At 42.7% G+C, this 21,783-nt stretch overlaps 1 protein-coding gene across 1 annotated transcript; it reads right to left on the bottom strand.

The window, feature by feature from the left end:
* Positions 1–5,942: 5,942 nt before the first annotated feature.
* Positions 5,943–21,537, bottom strand: LOC139545754 (hyaluronan and proteoglycan link protein 1-like). The gene is made up of 4 exons (XM_071353878.1): positions 21,265–21,537; positions 11,009–11,380; positions 8,266–8,568; positions 5,943–7,638 (listed from the first exon to the last, which is right to left on the bottom strand). The coding sequence occupies exons 1-4, from the start codon at positions 21,362–21,364 to the stop codon at positions 7,349–7,351; spliced, it is 1,065 nt and encodes a 354-aa protein (XP_071209979.1). The 5' UTR covers positions 21,365–21,537; the 3' UTR covers positions 5,943–7,348.
* Between the last annotated feature and the right edge of the window lie 246 nt (positions 21,538–21,783).

Raw genomic sequence — 21,783 nt, 5'->3', positions numbered from 1 at the left:
GTAGTGCAGGAATGTGGGGTGGAAGTCAGGAAACGTATTACAGATCGTCTGGCTGTATATACGGCGGAACTGATGGCCGTACGGTTGGCTTTGCAGTGGGTGGAGGAAGTAAAGCCAGACAGAGTCGTTATTTGCTCTGATTCATGTGCAGTGTTAATGCGTTTCCAGTCCTTTAGGTCACGTAGCAAACAAGACCTGCTTTATGAGGTGCTACAACCCCATGGCAGGATTAGACAGATGGATATACAGATAAGATTTACTTTGGTCCCAGCCCATGTGGGGTTGGAGGGGAACGAGGCAGTTGATGTACTGGCTAAACAAGCACTTAGAAGTGGGGATGTTGATGTTATAGTTTCAATGAGCAGGGCAGAGGCAAAAAGCCTGATGTGGACAGTGATGGTGCAGAGATGGCAGGAGCAGTGGAATAGAGATACTAAGGGGAGGCATTTATTTAAAGTACAGAGGAAAGTCAAGGAGGGGAGGACGGCAGGAAGGGACAGAAGAGAGGAGGCTATTTTTACAAGATTAATGGTGGGACACAGCTAGTTTAATAAGAACTTAAATGTGATAGGAAAGCATCCAACGGGAAAGTGTGATTTTGCCAGGAAACAGAGACCGTGGAGCATGTATTGCTACAGTGTGGGCAGTATCAGAAGGAAAGAGAGAGGCTGAGTTCTAGTATGAGGGAGAAGGGATACAGGAAATTAATTTAAAGAGTATATTGAGTAGGACATCATTACATATAGTCTCAAATATTTTGTTATCCTTTTTAAGAGCAACGGGGCTGTCAGGTAGGATTATTTTTCCCCGTCTCTGGCCCACACTCCAGTACAGTAGGTGGCAGTAATGCACCATACCGTTGGATGCCAACCGCCAATAAACCCCACAGAGGAAGAAGTAGACTAATTTGCCTCATGCACACCCCCACTTCAACAAGGAAACAGCGTCGCGCTTCAGACTAACACACGAGGTAGGTTAAATTATATGATTATACTCTACCAACACTTCAATCGTTATTCGAGTAATATTTCACATCGCTAGATCATGTACGTTTAAATGGGCAGGTTTATACATGGGACTCACAGCAAACACTTGACTTTGGCGCCTTATGCCAAAGTATTGTTGGCAAACGAATGCACTACTCAATCCAACATTCTCTTTTGTTTCAGGATTCTTGGCTATACCTTGAAGAGATACAATAAAGAGTCTAAAACCAATAATTTGTTTCAGTTTCATTGTCTACAAGTCATGGACATGCGCTCCATGACAAGGTGCTTGTTAGGTTCTCATTGTGTAGACTGCTGCACTGTCATTAGAGCAGACTTGATTTGTGATTACAGGTCTCTGGCTGGGAAAGAAATCCTTCAATCTTCCTCATGAAACGCAGATGTCCCGCTGCTAAGCTCCGGAAAACAAGACTCTCACACGGTTTCTTTGGGATATCGGATGCTTTCTGGGACCTCTTCTGTTTTGGAAAGGAAATGTGCTCTGGCGTTCTCTGGTTTCCTGGTCGTCTCAGGCTCCGTCTGAGTCTAATCAAATTGTATTGGTCACATATACATATTTAGTAGATGTTATTGCGGGTGTAGCGAAATGCTTGTAAACACACAAAAAAACTAAATACTGCGAAGTTGCTTATGAACTAGAAGCAGAGCTGCCATATCTGTTGGCGCCATCTTAAGATCACCCCCGCGCCATGTACATTGTTCATTCATTTCTGTGGCATCTCCTCATCCTTAATCTGGATTTCAGTAATGAGCATGAAACATGGGCTCCCGAGTGGTGCAGCGGTGTAAGGCACTGCATCTGAATGCAAGAGGTGTCACTACAGTCCCTGGTTCGATTCCAGGCTGTATCAAATCCCGTGATTGGGAGTCCCATAGGGCAGCACACAATTAGCCCAGTGTTGTCTGGGTTTGGCTGGGGTAGGCCGTCATTGTAAATAAGAATCTGTTCTTACCTGACTTGCCTAGTTAAAAAAAAAATATATATATATTGAAAGAAATGTAACCCCCTGACACACGCACACACACACACAGTCTGCATACTCATGACTGTTTTGTAAACATCACTGTCCCTATTTACCTCTACATAGTTTTTTATGGCCTTATTAATGCTATTTCCAGCCATCTCCCTGTCGGTTGCAGTGTGTTAAGTAGTCTTGGAAGTGGCTGTCACATGACCTCTTAAAGTGGCATGTCAATCGGTTCATGGGATGGTAATTAACACCCTTAAGTTCTTCTGGGTTTTCTTTTCACTTACACAAATGTATCCCCATTCAATTTCACCACAGTTAGAACCACTTGGAGAAAAAGCTCCCTTTATTCTACTTGGTAGGCTAGGGGACACTTACACTTAGCATACCAAAGCAAAGAAAGTAGAAGTGTAGTCTGTCCTGCTTTCTCACTTGTTAGATAAGAGTAAATTGAAGCACAGCTGGCATGTCTCCCATGGAGAAGTATTAACAGCCAGAGGAGATAAAGGGGAAATACACACATTTCCTATAGGTTTGGTCTTGATAGTAAGTAGATGTCCCTGTTTATAACTTTGTATTTTTTCAAGTTTATTATGGATCTCACTATCCTCCGCCACAATTTAAGTGTTTTATGTCAAATCCATGCCAGGATTGCACAAAGTAGAGCCTTCTTTTACAGTGCCTTCAGGAAAGTATTCAGAACACTTAACTTTTCCACATTTTGATACGTTACAGCCTTTTAGAAAATGTATTAAATTGTTTTTCCCCCTCATCAATCTACACACAATAAGCCATAATGACAAAGCAAAAACAGGATTTTGTACATTTTTGCAAATGTATTACAAATAAGATGAAATATCACATTTACATAAGTATTCAGAACCTTTACTCAGCACTTTGTTGAAGCACCTTTGGCAGGGATTACATCGTCTTCTTGGTTGTGATGCTACAAGCTTGGCACACCTGTATTTGGGGAGTTTCTCCCATTCTTCTTTGCAGATCCTCTCAAGCTCTGTCAGTTTTTATGGGGAGCATTGTGCACAGCTATTTTCAGGTCTCTCCAGAGATGTTTGATCGGGTTCAAATCTGGGCTCTGGCTAGGCCACTTAACAACATTCAGAGACTTGTCCCGAAGCCACTCCTGCGGTGTCTTGGCTGTGTTCTTAGGGTAGTTGTCCTGCTGGAAGGTGAACCTTTGACCCAGTCTGAGGTCCTGATCGCTCTGGAGCAGGTTTTCATCGAGTATCTCTCTAATTTGCTCCGTTCATCTTTGCCTCGATCCTGACTAGTCTCCTAGTCCCTGCCACTGAAAAACATCCCCACAGCATGATGCTGCCACCACCATGCTTCACCGTAGGGATGGTGCCAGGTTTCCTCCAGACGTGATGCTTGGCATTCATGCCAAAGTGTTCAATCTTGATTTCATCAGACCAGAGAATCTTGCATCTCATGGTTTGAGAGTCCTTTAGGTGCATTTGGGCAAACTCCAAGCTGGCTGTCATGTGCCTTTTACTGAGAACTGGCTTTCGTCTGGCCGCTCTACCATAAAGGCCTGATTGGTGGAGTGCTGCAGATATGGTTGTCATTCTGGAAATGTCTCCTATCTCCACAGAGGAATTCTAGAGCTCTGTCAGAGTGACCATTAGGTTGTTGGTCACCTCCCTGACCAAGGACATTCTCCCCCGATTGCTCAGTTTGGCCGGGCGTCAAGCTCTAGGAAGAGTCTTGGTGGTTCCAAACTTTTTCAATTTAAGAATGATGTAGGCCACTGTGTTCTTGGGAACATTCAATGATGCAGATTTTTTTTGCTGACTCTTCCCCAGATCTGTGCCATTACACAATCCTGTCTCGGAGCTCTACGGACAATTCATTCGCCCTCATGACTTGGTTTTTGCTCTGACATGCATTGTCAACTTTGGGACCTTATATAGACAGGTGTGTGCCTTACCAAATCATGTCGAATCAATTGAGTGTACCACTGGTGGACTCCAATCAAGTTGTAGAAACATCTCAAGGATGATCAGTGGAAACAAGATGCACCTGAGCTCAATATCGAGTCTCATAGCAAAGGGTCTGAATACTTATGTAAATAAAGGATTTGTTTATTGTATTATTGTAGTGTAGAACCTATCAAAAGGTTCTACACTGTTTTCACTTTGTCATTACGGGGTAGATTACTGAGGATTTTTTTGTATTTAATCCATTTTAGAATAAGGCTGTAATGTAACAAAATGTTGAAAAAGTCATTGGGCCGGAATATTTTTCAAAGGCACTGTATATCATTCTCTTTTGTAAACTCAACTGCGTGTTTGTGTAAATATTTGTATGAACATAACATGATACAACAACAGACATACATTGAACAAGTTCCACAGACATGTGACTGGAATAACAGAAATTGAATAATGTGTCCCCGAACAATGTGTGTGGGGGGGAGGAATCAAAAGTAACAGTCAGTATCTGGTGTGGCCACCAGGTGCATTAAGTACTGCAGTGCATCTCCTCCTCCACAGGTGCATGTGTATCAGTCTATTTAACAGTGTATTTTATCTAACTGCAGTTAGTAAACCAGGTTCAACCAAAATAACCACATGCTACCTATGTCAATGCCAGATCTAGGAAAGAGAAAAAGGTAAGCCGAAATATAACACACAAAAAAAAAGAAAGATGACCACCATAAATTGTATGATCAGTTTTATTGGCAAATATTGGCTTCAATAGGCTAGTGGTTGTGATTTCAGTCAACACAGATCTCAGTTGTCGACCTCCTGCATGTCCTAGGGGCCCATTACTATTCTAATGCTAAGAGAATACCAAGCAATAACATATATAGACCACAAGTCAGATGCAATATTTCTAGTCTCTCTTTTTTCCCACTTTATATTTGTTTTGAAATACTTTGTGACTCGTTTGATCTTCGAGTCTGGACTGGACCAACCTCTTCAAGCCAGGATTTAAGTCAGACCCTGCGTTTTTATTTGTGCGTCAACGTCATTTTGCCTGAATTATACAATTGGCAGTTCTCAAAGCAGGTCTTGGGTGGCCTGGATGGATCACCCAAAATGGTCACCTGGCTTAAGGCACTGTCTTAAAGCACTGTCACACACTAGCAACGGGGTCTCAAAGGGGGTTGCATGCTCTGAGAAGTGTAATGTAAGCCCTTTGTTTGCAGCTCGTAACTTCGGTGATGATTTACAGTCAACCCAAATCCTTTGCAACAGCAGCAGTTTGTCAATATGGATCCCTATTTGGCTGCCATTCCAGTGTTACAGACATACAGCTGTTTCTGTACTGCTGTTGAATACCAATATCAGAGTACCGCTTAGTTTGCAAGGATTCACTCCAATTGTATTGCAATCCTGATATGCACTTGGCTGTGAGTGGATGGCTAGGTCATTGTGTTTAAACACTAGGCCTATAGTAGGCCTATAGTACGCTGAGATTTTTCCAACACTGACTTTTAGCTGAAATTTGGGTGAGGGGCAGGTATGTGGAGTATGTCTTTCTCTCGAAAGAGATGCAATATGCCACACATAGTGACATAAAATGATCATTAGAAAAAGATAATGAAAACAAAAAATGTATATTAGTAACACTAATTGCTCTGTATGGCTATTGATTTAAACTAGCTATGATGAGTGAGTGACAGTTCTGTCACGTTCCTGACCTTATTTTTCCTTTGTTTAACTTTGTTTAGTTGGTCAGGACGTGAGCTGGGTGGGTAGTCTATGTTTTGTGTTTCTATGTTGGGGTTAATGCGTTGCCTGATATGGTTCTCAATTAGAGGCAGGTGTTTGACGTTTCCTCTGATTGAGAACCATATTAAGGTAGGGTGTTCTCACTGTTTGTTTGTGGGTGGTTGTCTCCAGTGTCTGTATATGTCTACCACACGGGACTGTTTCGTTTTGTCGTTCGTGTCTGTTCCTGTTCGTGCGTTCTTTGTTATATGTAAGTTCTCAAGTCCAGGTCTGTCTACGTCGTTTATTGTTTTTGTAATTCTCTAGTGTTCTTCGTGTTTTCGGTTTCGTTTAATAAATCATTATGTCTACCTTCACCACTGCATTTTGGTCCGACCCTTACTCCTCTTCCTCATCCGAGGAGGAGGAATTAGACGATCGTTACAAGTTCGGCACGCATACATTCATTTTATGCCTTAAACAGAAATGTTTTCATGTCGGATCACAGTTAATAAAGTTGAAAAGCACCCCAAAGAATTGTTAGTAGAGGTGTAAGGGGGAAGTCTTTAGACACAGAGTAGAGAAAGGTATCATTAAAATAAAAGCAACAATACAAGGTGTTTTTCAGAGATTAGGGTCTGTAAATTAGTAGCAAACTTTTCTGAAATTCTGAAACTTTGGAACAATATCCTAGTTTGCTGTTTCAGGAAAGTTAGCTTGAATCTCCTTTGTGAAATGCCCCTCTGCTCAGATGAATATTCACTTCAGATTCGGATTGAAATATATATTTAAATTTTTTTGTGGTAGCATTACTGTGCAACTGTTACTGAAATAGACTTCTGCCATAGTCAAACAGTGGTCATTATGTTCATGAAATTTAGCTCATAAGCTGCTAGATAGGCCACAGTACATGTTAGTTAGGGCTCTATTCAATCAGATCTGCTTTAGCCGACATCCGCATAACGGTTGTTTTTGCGGTGTTGGGGGTGGAACTGTGTTAGAGCTGTCAAATCCACAAGTGGCTCCTGGCATTATACCTAAAGAGGATGTTGCCATTGGCTGCACGGAGTAGAATTAAGAGAAATCCCTTGTAGCCTAGTTTCCAGGTTCAAACACTGGAATGTGATCTACACCTTGATTAGGGTGATGGAAATCCTCATTTCATTGAATGATTTTCAATTAGAGCATTATTTCTATGTAGCCTACAATTTTAATGCGACTGGATGTGGCTTTGGTTGTGGCTTTGCAACAATGATCAAGACCAGCTGCTCACCGGTTTGACAGCTCTAATGCAGTTCCACCTCCAACACACCGCCAAAACAACCGCTATATGGCTAAAGCGGATCTGATTGAATCTAGCCCTTAGAAGACGTAACTCATCCAGTCCATTTCAACCATAGTGCTGTGTTATTATATGACCAACATTTTGTATAACTAAAAAATGGTATTGTTATATTATATGAGCAACATATTACATGACTGAAAATGTTAAGGAATAACGCTTGTTTCAGCTTACAAAAAAATTGAGATCATAAATGAGATTTTACAGTATTCATTAAAAAAATGTATCACAGTATTGGTAAGGTAATGAGCTGATGCTTCGACATGCATCTTCTGTTTATTGGTGTTGTTGTTGTCGTTGTTTTTCTTTGATGGGTTATATGGGTTTGGTGCTCAGGGCTAAGCCCTTTCCTCTTCACTGCTGGCCCTTGAAGCAGTAGACGCCAAAGAGCTTTTGCTTCTTGTCGGGGAATCCCACGAAGCGCACAGCCGCCTCTGTCGGGCTGCAGTTCCTGCGGGGTCTGGAGATGGGGTAGCGGACACTGCCGTCAGCCAGCCAGCCAGAGTCGCAGCGGTCATAGCCGTTCAGCTTCCATGCAGCATACATCTGGCCCACCTTGGCGATCTCAGCTCCATCATCCTGGCACGCCTGAGCAGCCTCGTTGAACGTTAGCTTGTCGGGCTGCACCAGCCAGTAGAAGCGGCCTGAGGTCAGAGAGGGGAAGACGGCCATTTTAAAGGGTTGCCTCATTTTAAAGAGAGGCCAATTGATATGCTGATGAACTCTTCCCTACTGTAATGTATGTCTATCTATTTCTACTACTTTTGTTCAAATAATAGATACTGCAGTGGTCTAGGGAACTGCATCACAGTGCTAGCTGTGCCACCAGAGACTCTGGGTTTGAGCCCAGGCACTGTCGCAGCTGGCCGCGACCGGGAGGTCCATGGGGTGACGCACAATTGGCCTATCGTCGTCCGGGTTAGGGAGGGTTTGGCCGGTAGGGATATCCTTGTCTCATTGCGCACTAGCGACTCCTGTGGCGGGCCGGGTGCAGGGCACGCTGACCAGGTCGCTAGGTGTACGGTGTTTCCTCCGACACATTGGTGCGGCTGGCTTCCGCGTTGGATGCGCTGTGTGTTAAGAAGCAGTGCGGCTTGGTTGTGTTTCGGAGGACGCATGGCTCTCTTGACCTTTGTCTCTCCCGAGCCCGTACGGGAGTTGTAGCGATGATACAAGACAGTAACTACTAATAATTGGATACCACGAAAAAGGGGGTAAAACAAATTATTAAATTTATTAAAAACAACCATATAAAGCAGACACAAACTCACCGTTGACGGCAGAGGTGAAGCAGAAGACATCGTAACGGCTCTTGGACTTGTCACGCTGGCCGTAGCTCCTCAGGCCCGCACCGGAGTTGACTCCTCCACAGGCCCGTCTGGGGTTGGTTATGGGGTACTGCACGGAGCCGTCGTTCAGCCAACCGGCATTGCACCAGTCAAGGCCACTCCTCCAGGCCTCGTAGAGCTGGTCGAAGGAGGCCACCACAGAGTCCTGGTCCAGGCAAGCCTGCTCAGCATCGTGGAAGTTGAGGTTGTATCGGCCCAGCCGTGGGGAGTAAGGGAACACCACACCTGGGAATGAGCAAGGATCTGGGGTTAATATCATAGTTAATTTGGCTCTTAGGCTAAATGGAGCACTCGTTCAGGAAAGTGCCAACTGAACTCACTATTCTATTGTAAGACAACTATTAGTGAGTCGGAATTGATTGTTATCCTTTTTATGACATGCACTTTTTTGAATGTGTCTTTACGTGAATGTTTCTTTTATGTCTTTAATTGAATCACCACAGTGGATAGAAACCCATTGCATAGTTATGCATGTTATATAAATACAGTTCATGGAAATCTACCGTAAATTAAAACATACAGATACACATAAAACACGGTATATCACAGCATACTCTAGGAGAGGAATGTTATTCTAACACAATACAGTCCGTCTGAATACAGATACATTTGGATTTATGTTTTACACACTCATCCTCCTGTGGGTTTGCAGACCCAGCCAGCCAGTAGGATGAAGAATGTGTGTGGTCCTTGGGTCTAGACTGGACCAGCCATGAGGGATTGGGGGTTTCTGACATACGATCTGATAGTATATGTTAGTGAGTGTAAGCTATTGCTGTTCTTGGTCCTGCAGCTCCTGGTGAGCTGCAGAGAGGATTGAGACTTCGCTAACTGATTAATTATGTGGTATTCTGCCCCTCAGCAGGGAAGGGAGATACATCTCATGCTGTTTATGTTTTAATTAGGCTGTAACAGCCAAGCTAGCAAATATGTTAGGCCAGAACAAGACTCCAAAGCACTATAATACAAAGCACAATCATCAACTGTGTACAGCAAATGGAACCTCTGGTGTCAATCATTTGGTGGTCCAGTTATGTGATTTTACAGCCGTAAAACAGCCCCTTAGGTGTTATGGTTATGTAATTGAATTAATTATCTTGACTCAGACTTTGCTGGTCCACTCCTCTATTGTCCTGACCAGTATTTTATGTGTGTCCGGCCTACAAACAAATGAAATTTAGTCCAGTGTGGCTCAGTTGGAAGAGCATGGCACTTGCAATGCCAGGGTTGTGGGTTAACTTCCCATGATGGGGGACCAGTATGAATATGTATGGTCTCACTACTGTGACTCACTACTGTGACTCACTCTGGATAAGAGTCTGCTAAATGCCTAAAATGTAATGTGCTGTGAGGGAAAGGTGGCTATCGTTTGGCTGTAGGGATTGTTGACATACTGTTTAAGAGATGCAATGTTCTTGGAAAGCGGCAGGTAGCCTCGCGGTTAGAGCGTTGGACTAGTAACCGAAAGGTTGCAAGATTGAATCCCAGAGCTGACAAGGTAAAAATCTGTCCTTCTTCCCCTGAACAAGACACTTAATCCACTGTTCCTAGGCCATCATTGAAAATAAGAATTTTGTTCTGAACTGACTTGCCTTGTTAAATAAAGGTAAAAATATAAAAAGCACTGAATTGGACTTCTTCATCCCTTGTTAATGTACTTTGTGCCACTGCTAGCTAACAGAGAGGGTTGCATTTGGCCCTTGGTGGTTTAGAAACAACTAAGAGCTGATAAAGCAGAAACAATCCCCTGTAACACACTAGATTGTTACATCAGCGTCGGTAGTTTCATCTTTTACACAAGCCTGCATCCCGTGGTAGCCTAGTGCTAGCTGAGTGCTTGACTGTCAGATGTATACAGCTGCACACAAGAGAACATTCAATTGGATTACTCTGAGGGAAAATCACAACCAGCACTGAGGCTTTTCATCGGGCATGACTTTGTTCCAATGTTAACAATAGACAGTCGTTCCAGCCTGTTTTCATTATGGCCAGCTAGCTAGCTGTTCTCTATTCAAGATCCCTTTTATTAACCTGGAGCAAAATCTGCTCAGGCGGTCTTGGCCCAGATGGGAACTATGACCGTGTAATAGTATTCAATAGATTCAGGCTGACTCAGTTTTATCAATAGAATGCACAAAAAAAAGGTTGTATTTGTGCCACATATTAAAAGGAAGAACAGGACTCCTTTCACGATTATGCAAATAGCACTGTATGAGCAAGGAGGATGTTAGAATCGATGCGGAGTGGGATTAGTTCAGATGGAAAATGTGTTTTCATGTACTGCAGTGTAAGGCTGTGTGAATATAATCAGCACGGACTCTGGAAAATGAACAAAAGCTGTCTTCTTTTTTGTCTTTTGTCTTTCTACACATACATCAATATAATGGTGGTGAGGTGTTGAAAATAAGGAAACAGGCTCTGGTCTTGAAACCATTATTTCCTGGTTCTGGTCTTGAAACCATTCATTTCTACCAGACAGTAGTTTATGGGTCAGGTCATGAAAACCTCCTGTCCTTATTTACAGGGTAACAAAAGTATAACAACACCATAAAGACACAACAGTGAAGAGAACATGAAATGGAGGGTGGTGACGTGATGTGCGGGGAGGATGAGATGAGATGGCCATCGCTGAGCCGGGGAAGGAAGTAAAAAGATAATGATTTACCATCGCTGTAGCCTGCACTACCTTGCACCTCCAAGGTAACCTCATGAATGACATCCTCCATGCCATCAATGACCTCACAACGGAACTTTCCCATGTCGTCCAGGGACACGTCGTTGATGAGCAGTGAGGCATCGTCATCGTCGGCCTCCAGCAGGCGGACACGGCCCAGGAAGCTGCCATAGCTCTTCTTGTGGAAGCCCATGGAAACCAGCACATCTTCCTCCAGTGACTCATCCGCGGACAGCTTGGTCCACTTGATCCTCATGCCCATGCGGCCGAAAGATGTCCCGTGCTGGCGGTGGAGCCGGCATTGTAGAGTGATGTTGGAGCCGCGACTGGCAAACACACGGTTCTGATCACCAAGTTCAGTCTCTGGGAAGGACAAGAAAAGGTGAGTAAGTCAAGATTTACTAAAGCATCAGAAGAATACAGTAGAATACGTAACAAAGTTGTATTAACTTCGTCCAAGGGACGGTTGAGCTAACATAGGCTAATGCGACTAGCATGAGGTTGTAAGTAACAAGACAATTTCCCAGGACATAGGTATATCTGATATTGGCAGAAAGCTTAAATTCTAGTTAATCTAACTGCACTGTCCAATTTACATTAGCTATTACAGTGAAATAATACAATGCTATTGTTTGAGGAGAGTGCACATGTTTTGAACATGAAAAGTTATTAATAAACAAATTATGCACATTTGGGCAGTTTGGATACAACATTTTGAACAGAAATGCAATGGTTCATTGTATCAGTCTGAAACTTTGCAGATACACTGCTGCCATCTAGTGGTCAACATTTAAATTGCATCTGGGCTGGAATAATACATTATGGCCTTTCTTTTGCATTTCAAAGATGATGGTACAAAAAAATACAAAATAACGTTTTTTTCCCCCCTTTGTATTATCTTTTACCATATCTATTGTGTTATATTCTCCTACATTCTTTTCACATTTCCACAAACTTCAAAGTGTTTGCGTATCCTTGCTTCAGGGCCTGAGTTACAGGCAGTTAGATTTGGGTATGTAATTTTAGGCGAAAATTTAAAAAAAGGGGCGGATCCTTAAAGGCGTTTAATTACTGGTGTCAGTTCAGACGTGTCACATCTTTTAATGTTTTGAGTAATGAATTGATTTTAAAGATCGCATGTGTTTGATTGGCAAGCAAAAAAGCAGTAAAAGATCTCTGAAAAATGCCCCTCTCAACATTGCCTAGAAACACACACACACACTCTCCCTCTTCCCCTCTCTGTAGTGGCCAATCAGCTATATTATCAAAGTAGCCCTTCAGTCCTAAATAGATTCAGCTTTGGGAACCAGCCAGTCTCCCACCTCCGCAAATCATCTGCACCTAGCTCTCACCAAACTATATACCATGACCAGCTCTGGCAGTTAACACATTCAACGTTACTCCACATTAACCCCCAAGATGAAATGTTTATCTTTCACCCGCCCCAGCTGACTTGTCTAAAACATGAGTTGGGCATCCTACTATTCAGGATTTACAAAAAAAGGTGACTATACGGTTTGCAAACAGACACGTTTTCCCTCACGTTATGGCCATCATCATTCTTTCCCATCCTCCCTCCCTCCTGGCCTCCCTCCTAACCAGGCCACCCTTCAGTTCAGATAGGTAGCTGCTATCAGTCACTCCACGTGAGTTCCCACAATCTCCCTGACCTCCAGGCCCTTTATGAGAGTGTTGCTTTGTTGGGACCCCACCCAGTGGTTGCCTACACACAGTCCACTGAGCCCAGGCAGGGACATGATGGATGCACTTGACCCATGACCCACTCACCACTGGTGCAGCCGCAACCAATAAAGCTGTGTGTAGAGCCCCAGGATATACAGCCCCATGGGCCGGACAGAGCAGCCAATGGCCACCACACATCAGCCTCTTCTTAAATATATGGTGCTGACACATCACACTTCAATGAACTATACAAGCATGGCTAAAAGACAAACAGTTTGTCTATATGATCGAGAGTAAGAGTAAAATAAGCATTTCCTGTAGTATATGCAGTGGTGGAAAAAGTATTCAATTGGTAAACTTGAGTAAAAGTCAAGATACCTTATTAAACAGAAAATGACTCAAGTAAAAGTGAAAGTCACCCAGTAAAATACTACTTGAGTAAAAGTTTTTGTTTTAAAATATACTTAAGTATCAAATGTAAATTTAATTGCTAAAATATACTTAAGTATCAACAGTAAAAGTAAAATATAGTATAAATCATTTCAAATTCCTTATATTAATCACACCAGACAGCACAATTACATTTTTTTTTTTAAATATATGGATATCCAAGGGCACACTTTAGTGAGTGCCCCAGAGAGGCAGTAGGATGACCAGGTATATTCTCTTGATAAGTGTGTGAATTCAACCATTTTCCTGTCCTGCTAACCAATTCCAAACATAACGAGTACTTTTGGGTGTCAGGGAAAATGTATGGAGTAAAAAGTACATTATTGTCTTTAGGAATGTACTGAATAAAAAGTAAAAGTAAAAAAAAAAAAAAAGTTAAGGACAGATTTCCCCCCAAAACTACTTTAAAGTATTTGTACTTAAGTACTTTACACCACTGCCTGTATGTTACCGTACATAACGTTCTCAAACAAAGCAGAATGTTCACATCCCCTCCCCTTTGAGCAGAGTATGCCCGTAGAAAAAAGCAGCCTTTGGTAAGAACCAAGTCCCGTTTCGAGTCATGAGCAACTGTAGGTTTCCATCCAATTGGCGACAGATTTAAATGTGAATATTCTCCATAAAAACAATATGCACATTTTCTCACCAGATATGTGTTTCCATCAAATTGACTTGTTTGTAGATAAAAGGCTTTGCGTGATGATGTAGTGCACATGAAACAACTTTTTGCAGTTAAATTCCCACGTACCATATAAAAAATACAAGTTAAAAGGGTTTCCATCTCATTTTCAACTCTACTGGTGGTTTTCTCACACATTTTTTTTGCTTTATATAGCGCGTGTGCCCACTCTGGTATTGGCACATGTTGGCCCACTAGCCAACAGCGCAGGTATAGCCTATGTCAGGGGTCTACAACCTTTTCTAGCATGAGAGCTAGTTTTTTTTAAATTACGTTGCGAGCTACTAGTTTATTTCTAGCTTTCAAAGAGGCACATTGTTCTCTTCTCCTCTCCCCTGCAATTCTTCCCCGGGTCCTTAGTGTACAAGAGAAAGTAGTGCACTATGTTTTCTGCCCCTTCAAAATCTATATAATCAGTGATTATTTTCCCAAATTATGTTTCCTCATTTTTATTTTTAATTGCTCATCTAGCGAGTGAGAAATGCTATTCATTGACTACAGCTCAGCGTTCAACACCATAGTGCCCTCAAAGCTCATGACTAAGCTAAGGACCCAGGGAATAAACACCTCCCTCTGCAACTGGATCCTGGACTTCCTGACGGGGCGTCCCCAGGTGGTAAGGGTAGGTAACAACACATCCGCCACACTGATCCTCAACACAGGGGCCTCTCAGGGGTGTGTGTTCAGCCCCCTCCTATACTTTCTGTTCACTCATGACTGCACGACCAGGCACGACTACAACACCATCATTAAATTTGCCGATGACACAACAGTGGTGGGCCTGATCACGACAACAACGAGACAGCCTACAGGGAGGTCAGAGACCTGGCCGTGTGGTGCCGGGACAACAACCTCTCCCTCAACGTGATCAAAACAAAGGAGATGATTGTGGACTACAGGAAAAAGAGGACCGAGCACTCCCCCATTCTCATCGACGGGGCTGCAGTGGAGCAGGTTGAGAACTTCAAGTTCCTTGGTGTCCACATCACCAACAAACTAACATGGTCCAAGCACACCATGACAGTTGTGAAGAAGGCACGACAAAACCTATTCCCCCTCAGGAGACTGAAAAGATTTGGCATGGGTCCTCAGATCCTCAAAGTTCTACAGCTGACCATCGAGAGCATCCTGACTGGTTTCATCACCGCCTGGTATGGCAACTGCTCGCCCTCCGACCACAAGGCACGACAGAGGGTAATGCGTATGGCCCAATACATCACTGGGGCCAAGCTTCCTGGCATCCAGGACCTCTATACCAGGCATTATCAAAGGAAGGCACTAAAAATTGTCAAACTCCAGCCACCCTAGTCATAGACTGTTCTCTCTGCTTCCGCACGGCAAGCAGTACTAGAGCACCAAGTCTAGGTCCAAAAGGCTTCTTAACTGCTTCTACCCCCAAGCCATAAGACTCCTGAACAGCTAACCGAATGGCTACCCGGCCTATTTGCTTTGACCCCCCCATTATTATACTGCTGCTACTCTGTTTATTATCTACTGTATGCATTGTCACTTTACATGTACATATTACCTCATTACCTCAACTAGCCGGTGCCCCCGCACATTCACTCAGTACCGGTACCCCCTGTATATAGCCTCGCTACTATTATTTTATTGTTGCTCTTTAATTGTTTGTTATTTTTCTATTTTCTTATTTATTTATTTTGTTTATTTAGTAAATATTTCTTAACACTTATTTTTTCTTAAAACTGCATGGTTGGTTAAGGGTTTGTAAGTAAGCATTTCACTGTAAGGTCTACACCAGTTGTATTCAGCGAAAAAATTCCATGTACATTCGGAATTGTTTGGCGAGCTACTCATAGGTGGTCTGCGAGCTACTGGTAGCTCGCGATCGACTTGTTGGAGACCCCTGGCCTATATGATGAGATTATTGTTATGGACAAAAGAGCACGATTATTTTTATTTTTCAATCTGCAGCAAAGCATCCATTATCATGTTACCAGAATAAAACCCTCAATATTTTTTGAAAAGGACAATCAAGCTCATCACCTTGTAGTTTCACCACCCTGTGAAGTTCATCATCATTTATATTGTCTGTATCCTAATAAACTGCATGCTTTTCCGACAACTCCATGTGAGTTCCCACAATCTCCCTGACCTCCAGACCCTTCACAACAATATTTGTGCGTTTCCACCGACATTTCTCGCATTCTTAATTTTACCGACACGAAAAGATGCCACCTTGTCTAGTGTATTTTGTTTCGTCGACATTTGGAAAGTTTACGGAAAAACGTTTTGTTTCCAATAGGCCTGTAATGACATGTTTTTATCTGACATGTACTTTACTCATAAAAAGGTTGGATAGATACCTGGTTAGTGATCAAATTACATCAGTAGCTACTAACTAGTGTCCGCAGTCGTCCTAGCCAGTGTGTAAGCTTAACAAAATAATATGCTTCTCTCTCTCCCGCTTTCCCTTCCTCCCTTTTGTGTCTGACTGTCTCTCCTGGTTTCTCTATTCCTCTTTCTCTCCTTCCTTTCCTCTTTTTTTGTCCTTGTCGGGTTCTCCTTGAGCCACACCAAAGCCATGACTGGAAAATGGTTCTGCCCTCTCTTCAATGGGTAAAACCTTTTCCACATGTGCCATTTACAGATGCAGGAATCGCTACCAGGTACTCCAGGTTAACAGCCTTCCGCTCTGATAATTTCTCCCCCACACCCCAATTTCCTCCACCCCTGCTTTTCACCCAACCTCTCTAAACCCCATTCTACCATGTACACAGAGCAAATAGTCGACACGTGGCTCAGCTTAATAGAGTGGCCTATACGTTATCAGTTGCACGCTATCCTGCAGAGGGGTTTAATGAGCAGAAGCTGTGCTGCCTGACAAATGTAATCTCACCCTATATCTCTAACTGCTCTTTAATTTCCTTCCTTTCCTCAGGGCTGCAACTCACTCACCACCATCCCTCCCCTCCATTCCCACCCAGACACCTCGCCTCCATGCAGGCAGGCAGGCAGGCAGGCACACCAGACGCATGCCAAAGGGTTTACGAGGCAGAATAAAAAATCACACTTCTTAAAAGAATGGGGCATGGAGAGTTTCATGGAGAGGCCCAGCATCTTTGTATGAATTCTCCCTCTGTCACTGGCTTATGACTCACAGCTTCTCTCTGCCTCATAAATTCTGGACTTGGGAAGCCGTTGAGTGAAGTTTCATTGGAAACTGAAAGCCCAGAATGACACAATCGCTCCTCATCAAACTGGGAGCGCATGACAACGTCAACGGCAGTCGGCCAGATGTGACGCCATCCAGGATTTATCCCTAAACGTTTCTGATTCTTATTCAACAGATACGAGGCAAAATAATAAAGACCTCGTTTGTCTGATTTATAGAAACATTGTTCTAGCGCTCGTAAGCCACTGGCTGAGGTTCATAATCCCTGAACATATGAGGCTGGGGATGGGGTGTACATGGTACAAATAAGAGGTCTCATAGCTACCAGGAAACACTATGCGGTTGAACATAAACTAAAAAACCCTGTACAAGGAGACCCCATACAGCACATAGACTGGCCACATGCATCTGAAACATCAAGAACAGACAGATCCTGTACAAAAAGATGCAAAGAATGCCAATGTAAAGATATATTGGTGAACAATACCCAAAAATGCCTAATTTCAGTAGAGATGTGAGTGTAAGACTGCTCTCTTACCCCTGTCCCTGCTACCTGAGTTACCAGTGGAGATATATTGCCCTTGAGTGTATGTGGCCCCAAGTAATATACACTGCACTCATAAAGCGACAGCTTTGCATGTGTATTTAAAACCACTTGGCAAGCAGCTAAATATTTTTTTCTGTCTGTCATATATCAAGTCTTAGCTTATTTATACAAGGCTATTTCTGTGGGGTCAAAGGTTCCCCCTAATTGTCAGATGTAACGTATAGAAACGGCTCATTAAACCATTACCTACCATTCCCCCCCCCCCCACATATTTTGTTAAGGGTGGGGTGAAAATGAAAGAGGAGAGAATAAGTAAATGAACACATGTGCGTGACAATTAAAAAGTACAGCAGAAGCCAAGACCTACTGCCATTTCTACGATCGTACACAATTCTCTCTCACTCCATAAAAGCTTACAGTACTGCGCTATTGGAAACAGCTGTGTCTTTGAGAGTGTAGCAACGTAGGGCAATAAATGAACAGTAACATCATAATGGAATAAATGAACAGTAACATCATAATGGTCCAACGTTGCCATGCGGCATATACTGTATGTTCGGCGTCTACAGAAGTTTAATAATGTTATCCTAACCTTATGTTAACTGGGTGTAATTGTGGTCTTTGAGATGTTGAAGGAGCAACCGAGCAAGTTGAATAGTCACTAATTAGCCTATAAGCCTACATCAGTATGTATACAGAGAGAGAGTATGTTACACAGCTGTAACTACATGTGTATCGTTGAGTGAAAAACCACACCAACCCAGGCCTGCTAGACATGCTATCCTTTACAACATCCTACAGCTCTGCACAGCTAGCCTGAATCAATAAGAAGATGGAGTTAACAGGCATAGCTGTGACCAAGGCACACACCTACACACACACCCCTGGCACGTGCCCAAAAAACGTCCACTCACTCTCACACACACACGCATGCATGTACGAGACACTGAAAAACAGCTTCTATCTCAAGGCCATCAGACTGTTAAAACAGCCATCACTAACATAGAGAGGCTGCTGCCAACATACAGACTCAAATCTCTGGCCACTTTAATAAATGGACTAAATAAAAGGTATCACTAGTCACTTTAAATAACGCCACTTTAATAATGTTTACATATCCTACATTACTCATCTCATATGTATATACGGTTCTATTCCATCTACTGCATCTTGCCTATGCCGCACGGCCATCGCTCATCTATATATTCATATGTACATATTCTTATTCATCCCTTACATTTGTGTGAATAAGGTAGTTGTTGTGAATTTGTTAGATTACTCGTTGGTTATTACTGCATTGTCGGAACTAGAAGCACAAGCATTTCGCTACACTCGTACTAACATCTGCTAACCATGTGTATGTTTTTGATTTGATTTGACAAACACTCACATGCATGCATACACACAAACGTCAACTCCCCCCACATACATGTTTATGGTGCGGGTAACAATTTCATATTTTCAGAAGTCTCTACCAACCAAGGGAAAAGGGAGCCAACCTGATCCCACCTCCACTTTTACCTTGCAATCCTATTGGACATCATTCCACCTGCCAATCAACATTGTCCATCGTGTTATGTTGTCGTATGCTTTTGACTCTACATCCATTGCTACACGGTAATATATGTATACCTACGAAAATAAGAGGGATCACCTAGTTAGTGTTGAATGTGCAACATAACGTCCACTTCATGAGCTAAACTATGTAACAAATGTTTCATTAGATTGTAACTTTCCTACAGTAGCCAGCTGACAGGAAACATATCCTTGTACAATATTTTCCCCGCTGCAGATAGGCTATAATAGCATACTGATGCGTGCATCTATCGAAATGCGATTTATACTCACTCTCCAATTTTTGGGGGGGTTAAATCAAATATGCTATTATTAGGCCAACAATTATTAATTGCCTACATTTACAAATCGGTAGACGAATGACAATCATTTACAGCATGATGCAAGATATTTCGTTTCCAAGCCAGGGCCAAATTGCCTTCTTTGAGCGAGAAAGAGAATGTGATAATTTTATAAAATAGAAAATAGAAAATAGAAAACATTTTTGCATGAAATACCCTACTTCCTGAATGTTGTGTATTGATTATATACTGTATAGTATACGTGATGAATGATTATTACTGGCAATCTACAGCTGCAGTGTTCCTCATTTGATTACCACATATAACAGGTTTCCCCAACTTGTGGTTAATTTGGCCCACGGGTGGTTTTATTTGGCTCTCAATTTTTCTGAGCAAAAAAAAAAAACACAAATCCCCCCCCAAAAAATGTTTCATTGCTTTCTTTTTTCATTGTTAGACATGAAAGCCTGTAAAAACACTAGGAAATCAACTCCAAGCATCCCCACGGATAATAGAAGGACACGTGATCATATACAAATGTAAGCAAGGTTTGAAATGATTATGTCATTGTCAATTCATATATCTGTTTGGGCTTCTTGTGGTCAATTTGCAGTCTAAAAATAATGTGTAATTGTTTTTCAGCCCCCCGACCATCTGCTCAAAAAAACAAAAAACAGAGTAAGGCTAAATGTAGTTGATGATCCCTACCATAAACTTTAACTCACGTAGCCTATTACATTATGTAGTGAACGTTTATGAAGACAGACGGACACATGGAATTATTTGACTTGGATGGATGGTTGACATGACAGAAAGGTAGGAGAGACATGTTCTTATCTAAAAGGTGGGTGCAACTTTGCTTGAATATTTCTTGAGTGCATAAAAGTTACGTGCGTTGTGTCACGCACAGCACAGCACTGGTCTACCTTTTTGAAAATCAGCGTGAAATAAAACAAATAAACACGCACAAACCTCTGACATCATCAGGCCACAGGAGGAGAACAAACGTTTACACAGACAGAAAGACAGAACAGCAGCATCTCATCTACAGGAGGCAGTGTATTTGTTTGCCTTTTGCCAGGATTTCTCTCTCTACCGTGATAGAGCTAACACGTGCTGAAACTCAAATCCCCTGAGTCAGCCTACCGGGCTGGACAAATTCATTCAAATACTCTTCACTTTGTACATTGAGACTCTAGTTTGAGCTAGAACCATATGTTTCTTAGTTGTATTATAGTATTGCATTTGGCAGTAAGATATCTCACAGTATTTGGTGTAGGCCACAGGTGCTATTTAAGTAGCTTGAGCAGGTGCAATCTGAAAATGTCCCCCTCCAATTTTCCACTTCTCACTCCCTCCTAATAAATACATTGTAAAGGAACAAAAAAGGCCAAGTGGTCCATTTGTAGACATAATAATCAATTATCTACAGTTTATCTGTAAACAATTTTGAACTGGAACCCAATTTGAGCTACAATGAAAACGGACACATTTTCCTTCTAAAACTAGTAGTTTGGTCCATATGCAGTGTAAAACCGTTAGTTTGTGATGTGTGGAAGCAAGCCATTGTGACTGACAGGCTGATTTATGCTCAGCCAGTGGCTAGCCGTAAACCGTTAGTCAGTGGTGTGTCAGACTGTGAATGGCATCCCAGAGAGGGTTCTGTTACCAACCACTATAATGACCCTGCTGTTATAGTAGTCTATGGTCCCCACTTTACTGAGGCCTCATGGCATGCACATGCACACCCCTGCACGAACACATACACACACACACACACACACACACACATGCACAAACCCACAGAGACACATCACACAGACACACACATGCACACACACACACACACACACCCACCCACCCACAGAGACACATCACACAGACACACACACTTACCTGTTGCGTAGACTGGTGCAGAAGCAGTGCTGTTGGTATCACTGTACACACTGCTGGCCAGGGTCAGAGAAAGCAAAGCGGTGCAAAGCAGAGCTATCATTTTCTCTTTTTCACACCAAGGGGCCTCTTCACTGGAAATGCAAAGAAATTCTAAATGAAATGTCTCACTAATTTGCTAGGTAGCAAATGTATCAGAATCAAGAGTTCTTTGTTTGAAGTGTGCCAGTAACCCTGGTGCAGCAGCCGCCGGTAGTGCTACTGGAAAGTTTGGGCTCCTTAGAGGTCCACACAAGTGCCTTTTATTGTAGCCCAGCATGGCTGAGACCACTCCCCCTCAGAGGGAGAGAGAGCCCATCATCCTGGCTCTCCTCCACCTCCCCACAATGTTAGGTGTCTCCACGCTGGTCTCCCCGAGGAGCAGAAAAGGTACACTATACTGTCCTCAACGTGTCCCTCAGGGGAGTCCACTGAACAAAGAAACATATTCACAAATATTTGTATTGTGTCCATTCAGGTCCA

The sequence above is a fragment of the Salvelinus alpinus genome, chromosome 19, assembly GCF_045679555.1.
Source record: "Salvelinus alpinus chromosome 19, SLU_Salpinus.1, whole genome shotgun sequence".
In the NCBI taxonomy this organism is placed as follows: domain Eukaryota; kingdom Metazoa; phylum Chordata; class Actinopteri; order Salmoniformes; family Salmonidae; genus Salvelinus; species Salvelinus alpinus.
The sequence above is the reverse complement of the archived record's forward strand: the minus strand, read 5'-3'. Positions and strand labels throughout refer to the sequence as shown.